The sequence below is a fragment of the Pezoporus flaviventris genome, unplaced genomic scaffold (assembly GCF_033815535.1).
Source record: "Pezoporus flaviventris isolate CSIRO_AGI_PZ_B2104156 unplaced genomic scaffold, CSIRO_AGI_Pfla_v1 ptg000078l, whole genome shotgun sequence".
Taxonomy (NCBI): domain Eukaryota; kingdom Metazoa; phylum Chordata; class Aves; order Psittaciformes; family Psittacidae; genus Pezoporus; species Pezoporus flaviventris.
This window is the reverse complement of record NW_026892626.1, coordinates 4120656-4138169: the sequence shown is the minus strand read 5'-3', so window position 1 is coordinate 4138169 and position 17514 is coordinate 4120656. Positions and strand designations below refer to the sequence as shown.

At 39.6% G+C, this 17514-nt stretch overlaps 1 protein-coding gene across 1 annotated transcript in view; it reads left to right on the top strand.

Annotated features, from left to right (window-relative positions):
* CIITA (class II major histocompatibility complex transactivator) overlaps positions 1–16707 on the top strand; it is a 32555-nt gene extending 15848 nt beyond the window's left edge. Inside the window, 13 exon segments of the mRNA XM_061473296.1 lie at positions 1911–2060; positions 3235–3375; positions 5604–5669; positions 6103–7810; positions 7906–8076; positions 8957–9028; positions 10366–10446; positions 12363–12455; positions 12798–12881; positions 13656–13739; positions 14211–14294; positions 14944–15040; positions 16564–16707. Coding sequence (XP_061329280.1) covers positions 1911–2060; positions 3235–3375; positions 5604–5669; positions 6103–7810; positions 7906–8076; positions 8957–9028; positions 10366–10446; positions 12363–12455; positions 12798–12881; positions 13656–13739; positions 14211–14294; positions 14944–15016 — 2807 coding nt within the window. The 3' untranslated portion in view covers positions 15017–15040; positions 16564–16707.
* Positions 16708–17514: the final 807 nt, after the last annotated feature.

Sequence of the window (17514 nt, the reverse complement as noted above, 5' to 3'; positions counted from 1 at the left end):
GTTTTTAATTCCAGCAGAGTAGAAATCATTGTAGAATCACATTCTTATGCACCTTGACTTATTTATGATACAACAAATCTGTGCCCTCTTAATAGTAACTATTAAACAGCATCTTAGGACCAACTACATGATAGCCTGGGAACCACTGGATCCTTATGCTTCAGAAGCACATGTTCCTGATGTGTGATAGAAAAATTACTTCCTTAGCATCAGATGAGGCCTAGTTGAACTTCTCTAAATATGTCTAAAATCTGAGAGAAGAAAGCAAAACAGTGGAGAATTGGGTCAGGGTCAAATTTTGTCGTTTTTATCACGTATACCCTTTGTTTATGATGGGGAATGTGACCCAGGCCACGGTTTGTTATTTCCTATATTTGATCCTCTTTGTTCTAAGCATGTCACCTCCCAGAAATCTAGTCAAACATCCTAGTGAAAATAGTAACTATGAAGAGACGGCTTCTTTGCCCAGCTCATGCTATACAGTTCTTTAAACCAAAGTAAGCATGAGAGAAAGGGAAATGTGAAGGTGCTGCATGCTGTTTGACCACCTACAGGGCAGTACCTGTGGCCAGCAGACAGGCTGCAACTTGTTTCCTAGGTGTAAACTGGTGCTAGAATTCTTATTCTTAGTCTGGAGCCTAAATGGGCGTCTCAGGCATAGAGAAACCATCAAAATACTCTTGCAAAATCCATGTGAGAGCAACCATCTTTGGGTGAATATATCATACTGTGTTTTGAAGTGATGTATGCATTATTGTATGTTAGCAAACTTCCTGACAGGAGTTCTGACTGTATGAAACCTGATTGGCTGTGTGCATGTCAGGGTGGGCAGCCAAAATCAGTATGTGTAACCTAGAGAGACATGCAGAGAATGCTTGGATTATGGGACTGCATCTGAGCAAAATTCAGCCTGGCAATTGCCCAGCAATACTCAAGGAACTGGCATAGACTGGATGAAATTCATCGAGATCACACACATGCACTGAGACTGTGAACCAAGCTGTTTTTCCAATGTTTGTGTGGATTTCAGGAGGAAGGAAGGAGACTGAGCCTCCGTTTATACCACACTAACAATGAGAGTTTTCATTAAGAAAGTGATACATCAATTCCTGATTTAGAAAGAAAGCCAAACCAGTACAAATGTCTCACCCTACAGGACTTGCAATTCAGTCTACATTATCATCACAGAGCTATCAGGTGCTTTGTAAAGCTGCACCTATCCTTTTCTCAATAGGTGGAAAGTGCTCAGAATATTATCAGTCTCCATACCTTACTGACCCATTGAGGGTGCTGAGGGAAGGGATATATATGTATACGTATATATACCCACGTAGTGTATATATATACATATATACATATATGTATATATGTGTATATATACATAGTCCATATATACATAGTCTATATAGACTAGGTATATGTATATGTAGTATACATACTGAGCTAATAGACAAAAAGTTGAGCTATATAACAAAATCAGGAATTTATTTAACCTGTCATAAAATGTGTGTCACAGAATGATCCTGCAAAGGGAAATGCATCAGGTCTTCAGAAGTGTAAGAACACGTGCAGTAAAGAGGCTAATGTTTACTAAAGTTCAGAGTGGTAAGCCAAGGATGAGATTCTTTCAGACGAATTGAATGGAATTCAATTTTAGATTTGCCCAGCTGTTTGCAGTTAGCTGTAACAGTACCTGATCTCCTCTGACTACATCAATGCAGCAATATTTAGATGGGGAGTGTATTGCAGAAAGCTATTGTGAATTGGTTTTACTTTTGGAAAATCAAAGCACAGCTGATCAGAATCAAGTGGTTTACGATACCTGCTGAGACCTCTTCTTTGGCCACCTTGACTTCTAGCAATGAAATAACTTTCTTCTTTTGGTTTGCCTTTTTTTTTTTTTTCTCAAGTGGAAGTCCCTGCAGTGTCTGCAGGGAGCTGCAGTTTCCTTACTATGCCTCTGAACACCCATCCAGCTAGCTCCACCTCACTAACTAACCAGCACATGTCCTTTTCTCTTCTTGCTGCCAATGCATTGGAAAGGAGTTTCTTAATTTCTGGTATGTACAGTAGAGCTACAGGTGTGCACCTGTACATGGGTTGATTTATACAGGGGGAAGACTCTCTTATAAATTTGGTTATTGACCCTGAACAATGATGGGGAAAACAAGCATGGTAGCTGATTCAATCGAGCACTAAAAGTATGGCACTCACTAAAAGAATGAAAAATATTCAAGGGAAATAAAAGCCCCTAATGAAACAGTGAGTCTTTCATTTAACTGGTGAAATGCAGGTTAATAAATAAGAGAACAGTTATTTGCTGTATGCTAATCTAAATAACTACTTGCTTGTCTTAAGAATAGGAAATCACAAATTTTTTATTCCTAAACTCTGGGTTAGTTCCTTTCATCCACGGGCTATCCAGAGGACAATTGTATTTGTAGTAGTAGAGAAAAATCTAGGTTGGAATTTTGTTTGTAAAACCTGAATACTAATCCAAGTGATGGGCTGTGTAGCTGCCTTGCCTTGATAACGTTGAGTAGCAGCGGGTGCTCACGGTACACTGGCAATTGCTAATGACAAAGACAGAATTCAACACCTTTCACTGTTAAATCTATACTGGAAAGGAACCAAAAAGTAATGTATACGTTAGAGGTCTTGAAGTATGTAATGATAGCTGAAACAGCACAAAGGAGCAAAAGAAATTCTGTCACGCTTAGAGAAGCTCAGAACTATGGCTGATTAAATTGCAAGCACTGTATCATCAAAAAAATTTCCCAGTGCAGGTTCAGAAGGAGGATCCTTGCTAGCTGCTTGTACAAGCAGCATGATGTGCAGTTATGTGGGAAAGATGTAGTGCAAAGGATGGTTAAATTAATTCAGATACACAATATCTACACATTTCCTCTCTTCTGCGTCTCTGGTCCATACATTTACAGATTTTGCCTTAGACACCATTCGTTATATTAACAGGATTTCTCTTTAGACTATCAAAAAATAGTAGTTACTAAAAGATGGGTAATCCCTTGTATTTCACATTCATCGTACCTGTTAAGATTTTTTGAATAATGGATTCTGCGGACTTCCTGTGAGCCTATGAATTCTGGTTCATTAACTCATCACTGGGAATATTTGCCCAGAAGCTGCCAGAAAGGATATTTTCTTTAACGTGAAAACCTTTAGAAACCAGGAACCTTTAAAAACAGAAGAGTAATTGCTCCACACTCATTTCAGGACCTTCAGCACCTCTGATTCCAGAGTGTCTATCTGTTGGCAAGAAAGGGAGCCAACAGAATGCAGGCTTTGCAGATCCTCCTAAGCAGATACTTGGCTTTGTTCTTGGAAATGGCACATCCGATGTTCTATTATATCCAGGTGAGAGCAATACACTTTTACTCACATAAATAGGCAGAAAGTACTGGAAAGTCAGTAACTGTCAACAAAGTACAAAGTTCCTTCATTTCAGATACTGATAGTTATGATAGGCTGAAAACTATAACTTTTTTTCTTGCCATCACTGACTTCTCCCACTGAAACATTGATATCCCCAAGTTTTCTAGTTAGTTTATGTGATATGTAGAGAGCAAATTTGTATGTATACAGTACTCTGGACTGGGAGAGAGAGCAGATTGCTTCTGTCCAAAGCCAATTTTCCCCTTTGGGCTTTACTCATATTGATCTTATTGAGGAAAATAAAAATTAATGGTATTTCTTTGTATTGTTCACTGTCTGCTTAGTCTAGGTCAAAATACAGAGCAGATAAAAGATTGTAGAACTAAGGATTCAGCTGTATGTTAGCCATATGCTACGAGATGAAGTCTTCTTGTCCAGTTAAAACAATACAAAAGGCCAGTGTGCATCATCAGAAGTGGAAGTTGTGCTGGTACTGGCATGGCCTGAGCATCTTAAATGCTCGATGCTGGAAGCCATACTGCAGTCAGTTAAAATGGAACCTTCAAAGCCAAAATGATGACTTAACTAAGCAATACAGAAGCATAATATACAGAAAGGCTTATAAAGAAATTGGAGCCCTGCTCAGGATGTAACAGTCCCGCCTGTGGTAACAAGCTTTCCTCAGACACTTTTCTTCCAGCCCAGGGAGTTTGATTTTAGTGGGTGTTTAGTTTCTGGTAATTATAGCTGCTTGCTACAGCGTTCTGTTGCCCTCTGGTGGCAACAGAGCCCAAAATAGCATAATTTTAAAGTGAGGATTAACACGCAAATACCCATGGGTTTGGGGAAGTACTTTACGTTATATATACTGTTTATGTGAACACACAATATTAATAATTCCAACTGATTTACAGCAGCACAACGTTATATGAGTATGTCACAAACCTCAGAATTCCAAATGCAGCAGAAAAATTACCGCTTCGGCTATCAAGTCAGTTTCTCTTCCTTTTTAGAAAATTAACATCTGATTGATTTGACCAATGCGGCTTCCCATCTAAATGTCTAATTACAGTTTTTCTTGGTTTTCATTCTGTTGTGTTTGTTTAATAAGTAATAAACCAAAACGAGACACTTGCCTGAAAACAGGCATGTCCCCTTGTTATTTAATATCTTCAGCAGATTTTTCTTCTACAAGGAGGTGAACTCTTTCTATCAAATGTATTCTTTCACTGGAAAAAGGACTTGCTTATCAGAAGTCTGAGACTGCTTCACTGATAGAAGCAACCCAGAACTCTAACCATTCCATCTATCGCTGGCATGTGGGGTAGAATTAGTTTTCAGATCTCTGAAACTTTGTTTTTTTTAAATAACTTTCTATATTAAGATGAACCAAATATTATGGTAATAAATCATTTGTCCAAATCTAGGTAGATGAACCTGTTGTGGTTTGGGGTTTTGCCCCACATCTCTGCTAAGTGTGGTTTCCACAAGACTATTGATAAAGTTGGGTTTGTTGCAGCCTCTGTCAATTTAAATTCTGTCCTGTGTCAGCAAAGCTTTTCCTACCAAAAATTTTGTCAGAATTGATACTGTCATCACGAGTCTGTAGAAAATATGCTTTCCCTGAAAAATTCCCAGTTACGTGTTTGGCAGACATGGCTCATCTAACCAAGTGCAAAAGACTGCAGTAGTCTGAAAACAAGCAGGCAAAAATAAAGAAAATTGGACAGTGACAGTACTTCATCAGGAAGAGCAATGGGTAAATTGTGCAACAAATAGTAATTTCTCTGTGACTTTCATCCTTAATGCTTGGTTACAAGATGTCGAATAGTAAAAGGAAGCTATTGCTTTTGATGACATGAAGAAGTCCAGTGTGTGAACACGAATTTATGCAAACCCCTGACATTTGAAAAGAACAATGTATGTCACCTCGTTATGATACGTCTTCTGCTTCTTACAACATTGGAACAGCTGTCATCTTGTATGGTGTCATGCTGCCTGTGATAGTTCATGTCAGCTGAATTGTATGGCTGAGGATATTTTTCCTTTCCCTTGTAAAATAAACAAAACCTCTCTTTTTCTGGATGAGCCATATTATATATGTTGCAACGAACTTGAAAATCTGCATTAGTCTTAATGTTAAAATTAGTAAAGCTGAATCAGTGACTATCTAGGTGTCTTCCTCAAGTATATTGTTTTGTTCTTTTCAGGTTTAGAAATGCTCAAAGAAGTCCAAATTCCCATAATTCCTTCTGAAGAACCTCTCAAAAGACCAAGTGAGTTTAGATCTCTTGTACTTAAAACTTCTGGAGTTTTTTGGCTATATTTTCCTGTGTTTCATTGCATAAAGAAAAGCTACTTGTAGGAATTGTCATTCAACAGTTTGTGAAGCTGTTCCAAGTTTTTGAGCACAGTTCCTATTTTTAAGATGTTAGATTTGTCTACCTTTAGATATCTGGCTGTAGTACCTAGCTAGAAGGTCAGTGTACTTAGCTGGTTATATCATATGTGTGAATACCTCCAAAATTTTTCATTTCATGGTCTAAAGGTGTCTATTGTGCCTGTACTCCAAATCTAAGTACCTGCAGTTTCATGGGATGAATCCAAACATACGCTCTTAATGGGAACTGGTGTATTTTGACCATATTACAACTATGTACTATTTGTGAACAGTTTTCTGGAGTTTATGTGTGCTTTCTGTTTCTTTAGAGCGAGTGGAAGCTTTCTGCACATCACTTAAGCATTATTTCCAAGATGTCTGCAGATCTGTGACCATGGAGCGTGAAATAGCTCTTGATCACCTGTTTATTGATGGGACACTTGTTCAAAGCCAAACTGAAACCAAGACTGGAAAGAATAGCATAAAAGCAATGGAAAAGGAGCTGGTAACACGCAGTCTGCAAGAGAAGGAGAAAGCAGCCCTTAAAAGAAGCCAAATATTTCAAATCCCAGGAAGTAAAGATTTAGAGACTGAAGTGATTGTGGTGCTGGGAAAAGCAGGAATGGGCAAAAGCATTCTTGTTCAGAAGATCTGCCAGGACTGGTCCAATGGAGAATTTTCTCAGTTTGAATTTGTGTTTTGGTTTGACTGCAAACAAATAAGCTTGCCTGAGAAGCAATATAGCCTGAAGGATCTGCTGCTTGAATTTTTTGTGAAACCTCAAGAGGGAAGCAAAGAGATCTTTGAGTATATCTTGCAAAATCCTGCTAAAGTCCTTCTGGTTTTTGATGGTTTTGAAGGGTTGCATGATCATGAGAATTTTCTTCGTTGCTCAGTCAACCAGCCTGAACGAGACTTGTGCACTATAAAGGAGCTGCTTTCAGGGCTCATTCAAAAAAAGATACTCAATGGTTGTACTTTATTACTAACAGCAAGACCAAAAGACAAGGTATATCAGTGTGTGTCCAAAGTGAATAAGACTATTGAAATAACAGGATTTTCCCCTCAGCAGAGAGAATTGTACATAAGCAAATACTTTGAAGGATTACCCTACAGTGATAATGCACTGAAATTAATCAAGGAGTGTGAGTACTTGTTCAGTCATTGTTACAGCCCTGTTATGTGTAGATTTGTTTGTTTTCTCTGTGAGACAGTACTTGAAATGGGACACAAGTGTCTTCCTTCAACTCTTACTACAGTCTTCCTGAAATTTCTTCAGCAGAAGATAATACCTATGCAAGCAGATGTTGCAGGCATGCAAAATCAAGACAGTCTTGCTATGCTGGCCCGTATAGCCTGGTATCTTGGAGAAAAGCACCGAAGTGCCATAAAAAGTGATCTTCTTCCTTCTAAGGAAGTTAAAGAGTTTGCTCTGAAATACGGATTTTTCCTGCCGTTTGCATTCCCCAAACATTCAGATAGTGGAGAAGAGGCATTTGGGAGCACATTTGCTGATTTTGTCATTCAGAATTTCTTGGGTGCACTTCACCTTACGTTAGCAGAAGAGATCAAGGATAAAAGTCTAACAAAGTACCTGTCTTTTCCATCCAAGAAGAAAAAACCTTATAATTGGTTAGATTTAGTGCCTCAGTTTTTGTCTGGATTGTTGTTCCTTCAGGATGACCCCTGCTTCTGCTCCCTTTCAAATAAGATTGTAAAACAATCAATCAAGAAGCAGAAAACCCTGTTGAAATGTATTAGAAGGCTGCAGATAAATGAGCTGTGTCCAGAGAGGTTACTCAAACTCTTACAATGTATTTATGAAACACAAAGCAGTTATCTTTTGCAACATGTGGCCTTAAGGCTCAAGCCAGACTTGTCTTTTCTGGGTGTAGTTCTAACACCACCTGATGTCCATGTACTGCACTCTATTTTAAAAAGGTCAAGAAAAGAGTTCTCCTTGGATTTGCGAAACAGCAGCATTGACATGCAAGGACTGAAAGACTTGGTTGGCCTGAAGAATGTGGCATCATTCAGGTAGATCATTCTTTGTAGACAGCAGTGTCATTCATAGGACTGTATGACTTGTTCATGCAACAACAGCAATCATATCTGTTGATTTCACTTCACAGGGCCTCCCTCAGTGACACAGTCAGGCTCTGGAAGTCTTTAGAACAGGAAAAAGACTGTGAACTGCTGAGAGCATCAACAGAGAAATTTGTTCTTGATCCCTTTAAGGCAAAGACAATGAAGGACATCAGTGACCTTTCAGACCTTGTGGATATACAGAAGATGATCAATTGGTAGGCTCATTTATGACCTTAATATACTAGTGATTTAAGAAAATGGGGGTTCACTGACAGTGCTGGAAAAGCAGAGTCCTCCACTTGTCCAAAGGAGAAGTGACTAAGTCAGTACAAGCTCTTGTACCATCTCAGGGTGTTCTCCTACCCCGATACGTGGTGGTTGTCAGGGCAGGGAGAAGCAATGACAGCACCATGCAGAACATTTATCAAAACTGCCAATAAAAAAAGCTGGCTGTCATTTTTTTCTTCAGATTACTTTTTAATCTCTGAGTATACTGCTATCTTCCAATTGCTTTCACTCACACAACTTGGGCTAACAGATTTTTGTCCCCTGTAGCACCAGGGCCTTAAATGAAGGCTTGTTTTGCACCAGTCAAAAATGACCTGAGTTGGCCCTTTAGCTCAGGAGGTAAAAGCTTGTGTTTTGTGAAAGCTTGTGTTTCATCCCTGTTCATGATGTTGCACGGGGATTGGTTGCAATTAATAGCATGCATAAAGAAAGTATTTTGGTTGTTTTTTAAACAGAAATGTGGACTTCCATTTTAACATGGGCAGAATATTTTGATTAAAATACATGCAAGTTTTATGTTTGACGGAAGACACTTGATTTAGAAGAATGTGGTTTTAAGTTCTGTTGGAAAAAGAGCAAATGACTGCACTACAAAAGGTGCAGTCATTTGAAATTCATTTCAATCTGAAAATTGGAATGAATTGAATGAAGAAAGGTCGGAGCAGGAGTTATTCTGAAATTTCTGGTTCCTCAGTTAATGCAACAGTGGTTTATTTCTTGTAAAAGTTTACTATGAATTTATATGTAAAGTGCTGCTTTGGTTGCTAAAATATTTATCATGCTCTGGTTCTACTGTGATATTTTTAGTGTGCAAGATGCATGCGGTTGCAGCAGCTATGAAATTCCTGCCATCAAAAACCTCAGGAAACTAGAATTTGCGTAAGTAATACACCTCTCTGTTGATTGATAGATGATTGCATTTAAGACTCAGAAGAATTATGGATATTGGCTACAGTCATTGAACTGATACACAATTAGTTTATGGTAAAGTATTAAGTAAACCCCATTTATTGCTATTTTGCTTTTCTCAACTATATAGATTAAGTTATGGCCCAAACTCACAAAACGTAATTTCTGGCTCCTGCCATGGTACAGGTTAACATGTTTTGATCTATTTTGTTTGATTTTCACTACAAGATAGCTCCTTATCACCAGGTGTAGATCTTGTGCCATAGGGTATAAAGTATCTTGCTGTGATCCAGCTACCTGGGAAATATCTTTCTTTTCCCCAGAACTGCTCAACATTTTTATCTGAGTCTTCTGATGTAATTTCTGCCCTATCAGAGCTTAGGCCATGAGAGAATAAGGTCAGAGAATCCCTCCCAAATAAAACATTTATCAACATTTTCCCGGAAGAAGGAAGATTGACTTGGAAACACTGATTTTAAATATGAGGTGTAGTAACATTTCTTCTTCCCTACAAACTGTAAGCAGCTTCCAAGGCTGTTCTACTGCTTAAAATTCCCTACCATAGTGTGTGAATTAGTTTGGGCAGAAATGGCATCAGTGCAATGGCATACTCTCATCAGGTTTTCATCTGTTTCCTGCTCTTCACATCCGACCCAGTCTAGAGGGTATGCTTGGCCTCACTTCTGATTTCATGCTGCTTTCCCTTCCTGTTTCCTTGCCTACCTTCCATTTATTTTAATTTTTTTTTTTTTTTGTTAAAATTCCAATCCTTTAACTAGGCTGAACTTGTTCTGATACCAAGGAAACTCCAAATAAGAGGTTAATGTTGGAGGGACAAATGCTTGGAGCTTTAAGCTGCAGTAAAATGTTGATCTTAAGTTAGTCTGAATTGCCAACAGTTGGGGGGGGGGGGGGGATAGAGAGGGATTTGTTTCATCTGGATTATTAAGATTATAATACATAAAAAAAGAAAAAAAAACCTGGAAAAATAAAAAAAAAGATCAAAAATACAGGAATCTAAACCAGGTGAGATGAATCTCCCAAACAGTAAAAAAAAAAGTGGCAAATGCATGTTCTGCTGCTTCTGTGCAAACAGCTCTGTTCTGTCTGATCTTAGCCTTGTGGGGTTCTCATCTGGAGGCTTTGAAGCAGAAATCTTTGCTGCAGATGGTAGGGCATGGCTGTTTCAGAGGAATGTAAACTGGCTTGCATTTGGGGCTGCAGGGGAAGAACTGAAAAATTCATAACGTCTGCTGTTTCTGAGCATGTGAAAAAGCTGCTCCGTGTCTGTATTTCTTTTGTTGCAGGCTGGGTCCAGTATGTGGCCTTCAGGGATTCTTAAAACTTGTGGAAATTCTTGCAGCATTTCCATCACTTCAGTATTTAGAGTGAGTAACGCTAAAGATGTGTCCTGGGTTTAGCAGTAGCAGTCAATTTTTCTGCTTCTTGGTAGCTGGTGCAGCGCTGTGTTTTGGCTTTCAGCCTGGGAACAGTGCTGATAACACCAATGTTTTCAGTTGCTGCTAAGTGATGTTTACCCTGACCAAGGACTTTGTAAGGCTCATGCTCTGCCAGGGAAGAGGGGAAGCTGGGAGGAAGCAGAGACAGGACACCTGACCCAAGCTAGCCAAAGAGGTATTCCATACCACAGCACGTCATGCCCGGTGGGGGGTAACTTGGAGTTACCCAGAAGGACACGGGGTCTTCTGGGTCAGACTCGTTTCTCGGTGGGTGGTGTTGTATTCTCTTCCCTTGTTATTTTCTCTTGTTGGTGGTAGTGGTGGTGATTTGTGTTGTACATTGAGACTGTTCTTGTCTCAACCCATGGGAGTTGCATTCTTTCCATTCTCCTCCCCATCTCTCTGGGAGCGGGGAAGGGGAGAGCCCCCGGGGCAGAGGGCCTCGATTGCTTCCAGCCCAGCACCACTCACTGGGAGTGAGTGAACAAGCTGTCTGGCTAGGGTTTAAACCACGACAAGATGACATTTGCTAATGTTACTCCTCAGCAACCCGTGACGATGGGGGAGCCAAGAAGACTACTTGCTTTGAACAAACTAACATTCAGAGAATACAGCAGCAGACTAAAAGCTAGCACTCTTCATCCTCCCTTACCCTTTCAGTCACTTTCCTGTGTGTTTCTCAGTGGTTAAAATCTTGTGGGAAAGGTCTTCTACAGAGTCCCACTGGGTGCTCTCCCCTCCTGCCACCACACTGCCTGCATATTACTTCTTCATTCAAGCTCCATTGTATGCCTGAGCCTCAGGCTCCCTCCTATTGAGGTTTCTGAGGGACTCACAGTCATGTCTGCCACAGGAGAGAACAGGCTGTCTCTGGAACCAGAAGCAGTGTTAAATTTAGGGGTTAATTTCAGTATTTGTGCCAGTGCTGTTCACCTTCCAGTGTCAACAAACATCCTGAATGTCTGGTGGAACTCGTAAGAGATTGAACTGTGTGGATTGGATTCTTATGAAAGGTATAAAAAAAACATACTCAGCCAGTATCTGCTTTGGTTCTGCCCATATATCTTCCTTTGTCCCTTCCTTTACCAGGAGCAGTATTACAAATAGAATTTTAAGAATTCCAGTTACTCTTCATTGTCTTGTATCCATGACAAACCAGCTATCTCTGAATTTTAAGCTGGTTTAGGCTAGAAACAATGGTAGCAACAATAGTCAACATTTTGCTGTCTTCTCATGGGAAGATTACTGGGTTTTGAGAGGGCCTTTGGCCTTACTGGCTCAGCTCATGGACCATTTATCTGTACTGTATCTAGCGTTTCCATGATATTCTGGGAAAACAATAAATCTCGAAAACTGGAATAAGTCTGATGTATCTCAGCATTACCTGTCATACTAGAGGGGATCCAGTATCTAAAATTGTGACTGCAAAACTCTTTCCATCTCCATACCTGAATGAGGAAGAACTTCACTTCTAATACTCCCTATCTGGAGAAGGAGCTGGTTAGGCGCCTGCTGGATTTTCACTTCTATATTTTTGCGTGCACAGGAAACCTTATTTCAGCATAGCTGGAACACAGCTATTTTGTAACCATTTAAATAATCTTGCATATCAAAGGAAATGGGTCAAGCCATTCAACTAGTAAAAAAGAAATAAATATTAGGCTGTAAATTTGGGAAGCAGAAAGCTGTTTATTAGGGAAGCAGTAATCTGTGTGATGCTTCTTGCTGATTGAGGCTACTGCAGAGAAGGAGCTTCTCAAGCTAGATAGAGTGGTCTCTGATGTGAATAAACCACAAAAAATTAGATTAAAAGGGAAGCTGATTCTCTCTTTGTCATCACCCAGCCTTGATGCTCTGAGTGAAAATGGCATAGGAGATGAAGGAGCAAAGAGTCTATCTGAAGTCTTTCCAACCCTGACATCACTGGAAACATTAAAGTAAGTGCAAGGTTAACAAATCTGGGAAATTTTGAAAAGAAATAGATTAAACCTAGAGCCTTAAGGGACTGTGTGTTAACAATTATGGGCACAACTAACCCATGGGGATGGAAGACCAATGAGTCTATGGACATACTTAATGTACATTCGTTAACAAATAGGTTAATCCTATGGCAATTCCCCGTTTCCCTTCAAGGCCCGTAATTTATTGTTTCCCCTGCATTTGGTCTAAACAGACTGTCCAAATTATACATAAAAAGACATAAAAAACCAATTGTCTCCACATTGTAATAAATCAGAATAAAATGTGCTCAACTAACAAAGTGTTCTCACCTACTGTAGCTTATCACAGAATAAGATAACTGATGTGGGTGCTGAGAAGCTAGCTACAGCTCTTCCTTCCCTGTCTTCATTAAAGACACTAAGGTAAGTAGTTGTGTCGTGTTCAGTTGTTTTATACAGTATACCTCACTATCTCTGCCAGAAATTGCTGAATGTAAAGCAATTAGGTACACTGTGCAGCAGCCAAGTTTTTGACTTCATTCTTGCATAGAGCCTTTAGAAAGGAGAGGAGAGGGATGTATAACTGAGCATAGACATATGGAAGGATATATCAGGAATATAATGAGGACTGTTCTGATTTTTAAATCCAATCAGTAATACCCACTTATGTACAAATGTGCACCCAAGGCCATGACCTGCTGCAAGCTTATGTGGAGCTTACTAAACCCTAAGCCAGCAATAAGGTGGTGTGTGTTTGCTGATATGAGACCCATGGTTCATCCCACTTCATTAAAATATCTGGCATAGGCCTGAGTGAAGCATCTCAGTAAGGAATGCAAGAAACTGTGGTGTGCAATTCTGGAATAATATGCTCACATGTAATTTTTCTGAATGCTGTACCCCAGATATTTGAGCTTCATTTTCTTGCAGATTTTTAATTTGATCTAATGTAGACAGAAATGTCCCATTATTCATTAGGAATCTAGACTTGATTTTGCTGTAGCTGTGCTAGCCGAAGAAGGATGTCACCATTTGCCTTACTTAATACAGAAAGCTGTTTTAAACTAACTGCAATTAGATAAGGATAAATTGGAAGTTAAAATGTACCAACCATATCTGAAATTCCTTGATCTAATATATAATCTGTTTACATTACCCATTATTCAGTTGTGACTGTACCACTTTATTTTTCTGCAGCTTATACAACAACAGCATTTGTGATTTTGGAGCAGAAAATCTTGCCAAAGTTCTTCCTGCAATGGCATCTTTGAGAGTACTAGAGTGAGTATGAAATCTTTTGAGATGGCCCAGGGAAGTTTACTTGCTTTGGTAACGAACATTCAAATCTTCTGTGCTCAGGGTAAAGGAATCAGAAATTGAGGAAGAAGACTTTAGGAAAATTTTACGGGGAAAAATGTACTTATGCAGAGTCCAGATAGTGGTTAGAAAGGATTAAGGATAAAAAAATGAAAAAAAAATCTGGCTTAAGATGGGAGAATAGGATCATGGGGAGTCGGAGAAGGACCTTGGGTACACAGAATAAGGAATCCCTCAGATGAACTAACTGAATAAAGTTCCTGTTTGACCTTTTGAGCATTTTGTTAGAGGTTTTTTGATTCAAGGATCTCTTTTGGTATTTTTCTTTTCCCTTTTCCCCTCATCTGCAGATAAGCCCATATGGTGTTTTTTATTTTGAATGATTACACCACTATATGTTGTGATCTGCCTTAACAAATTTGGGTTTTTCTTCAGAGTCCAGTATAACAAAATAACTGGTGCTGGAGCCCAGCAGCTGACTGACAGCCTGAGAAAATGTCCCCATATAAAGAAATTGGTGTAAGTTTCTTGATACGCTGTTTGCTCCGTCTTCATTCCGTCTATTCGGTTAGAATTCATGCTAAAGCTGTGTTCCGCATTTGTCAGTTTTATAAGAGGCACAAAAAAAGACATCAAGATACAAAAGCAGTTAAAGACATGTTAAAAACGTCTGTGGCTTCAGCTGCATTAATTCCTATCACCCCGGGCAAGCAAACTTGTTCTGCTTTAACCATAGTTTACATTGAGCCTCTTTTTGTTATCTTCTACCCTCCCAGAGTGTGTGAGCTACTCTGTGCTGCAGGACTTGTATTTGAATGAGCAGCCATCATTAGAGGTTAAATAGACTGAAGCTCCCAGTACACAGTCAGAGGAAGGGAGTTTGATAGTAAGCTGAAGAACAGTTATGGAGACAAGACTGTAGTGTGTCCTGTAACTAGAGTGAGCCAGGTTTTGGAGGAGTGAACTGCTTTCTTCTAAATGAAAATGCATTTTCATTTGTTCCATAGCTTTAATACTTTTATAGAATGATATTCAAAAGAAACAGGCAACTTAATGACAAAATATATAAAAAAAAAAATCCAAACACAAATATACCAAAACCACCAAAAAAGCCTGAAGCAAATTATTCTTCGTAAAATCTCTTTCCTTTCTGAATTTGCCCTTACAGGATATGGAATCCCACCATTCCCTATGGAGTTCTTGAACGCCTTCGGCAGCTGGACTCTAGGATCAGTGTGTAGATTCCAGATGATCAGATGATAAAGGTAATCCTGGCTCCCTGAGACAAAAAGATTTGATTCTGTGGCAGCTGTTGATTGTGGTCTCACTGGCAGCAGGAACAGTAACAGCATCGACGTATACATGGCTGAGTAAAGAGATGCTGCCCTAGAGTGGTACAGATCAACATCACATCAGGTTCATTTGTCCCCACTCACCTTGCAGACTCCCATTTTGCTGGCACAAGCACTAGCAGATTGCAAGAGCTGCATCACCAAGAATGGACTTCTAAAACTCCTAGTTCAGGCTTGTTGAGTATCTGGCAGCTGGCCTGCTTACCTTCTCTTTTCTGTTGTATTCCTGTGTACTTGTCATGTTTAATAGATGAGTTCTGTACTTCTTAGAGATTGTTTTGTGTTGGATTTTAGTAAGTTCTTTCACTTTTGTTTAGTACAAAATCCCCAATAGCTGCTTGTCTCACTGTGAAGCTGGGCCTATACTGTACTCAGAGCAAAGGACTAGTTCCTGCATGTCTTGTTCTCAGCCTGGTTTGTGTGAGTTTCTGCTATTTCTGGTAATTTTCTGCTATGTGCTTCCTCTTGCTCTTAAAACTATGCACAATGGAACAGTGAAATGTTTGCAGTGAAGAATGAGGAGCCAGAATCAAGCCAGACATAAGGTGCCCTCCAGCTTTCTTTCAGATGGCAAAAAACACATTGCAGAGTGATCACCAGCTGCTTCAGCTGTGTTTTGCATGGTCCTGGCATTGCTGCAGTTGGCAGTTGCTCCCTAAACTATGCAGTGAGCCAAGCTTTTGCATGACTCTGCTCTCAGTACACTTATCACCGGATGTAGACTGGGCTGTATATATGGCACTGATGAGGCTATGGGGTGTGGAAGACTCAGGTGCCACGCCAGCTTCACAGACTAGCCTGATACAGCAGGAGTGAAAAATTGTAGGGATCCTTAATAGCCTACAGTATAGCTAACTCTGTCTTCTTGAATAACTACAGCTACACACAGAACACACTAGGTATACGAACACTGTCAGAAAACCTTACAAAAGCAAAGCTTTCTCTAACCTCCTGTGTCAGTTATTCGAGGAGAGCACGCGCTAAATGTCTGAACATGTGGGTCAGCTCTCAAGTGACCTTGGTTCTCCTCTGGACACAGAGCAATGGCAGTCAGTGGTAGAGAGCTCTGTCCTGTGAAAGTAGGTTCTTGGATACTGATGAACTTTCACACCAAGCAAAAGATGTGTTTAACACAGTTCTGCATGAACAACCCCTTGCATCTCTCTCCACTGCTGTTCTTTCATGTTTGCAGCATGTGCCTTTAGCACTCAGATACACTTTAGTATCTGAGTATGTGAGGAAACACTCTTCTTCATTAGCACTGAGGACAAGTAACAGCAGGAAGTCTGGATGCTCTCTCCCAGACTTGAAACATCCAGTATCTACCAGTCACTGTTGTCTGTTTTCAGAGCATATAAAATATATGGTTTTGGTGATGTTCATCGTGTATAAGCTGATGGGCATATTCCTTATACTCTGTTTTAATCATTTCACAGGTAACAAAGCAGAGGGGAAGGTGTCCTCTGTATGTTCCCGTCTTCTTGCTGCTTTATGAATTGGTGGCTGATATTCATGATGGTGGCTAGATGAAAAAGGCCACATTCAAGCTTCTGAGTGATGCTTGAAGTGGGTAAATGATGGAGTTAAAATTTTTTAAAGGTCATTTAAAATGCTACTCAAAGACCCAGTTGTGTTTCTACTGAACTGTTGAAAAGTTAAGCAACATCACATTTCAAAGTTGAAAAGAGCATCTGGAGCTTGTGATCACCATTAAAGGTGACCAGGAATCACCAGGATATTACAGTATAAATTTTCATCATTGATTCATCAAAGAATAGACTGCAAGCTGCTGGACCTGCAACATCTGAAGCAGTCACAGATCAAATCTAGGTGTTTTCTGGTGCAACTGGTAACTACAATCAAATTTGGTTTGATTTTGGACTTCCAAAGCTCCATGTTGCAGATTTCACTTGTCTGTCTGGACTGATTTGAAGCATTAGTGTCAGGAGCATAAACGGAAATGATCAGTCTTAGAAAACAGACTGGCATTGCAAGATTATCCATGAGAATCTCAAAGTGGCTCTTTTTTTGATGCTAATCACCAATGCTCTCTTAAGAGATAGAAAAATATTTTCTATCACTCTCTTGTTACAGAATCCCTTTAAAAGATTCAGGGGGAGGGGGAGTTATTAGTAAAGAGAAGAAAGGGATTAAAACTTGAAGTACATTAAGGATTTTTCTGACATTATCACAGAAGTCCAAATGCATGCACATAGGTTCAGTTTATTGCACAAAAATCCTCAAAGTGATGAGAATCTTCAAAGGTGTTTACTCTGTCTCAAATGAGAGCTTTAAATTCATATGACTGGATTTGGATTTAGTTTCTCACTTGTGTGTGACAGCATAAATGTACAAGCATTCATTTTATACTTGGCAGTGCAATCACT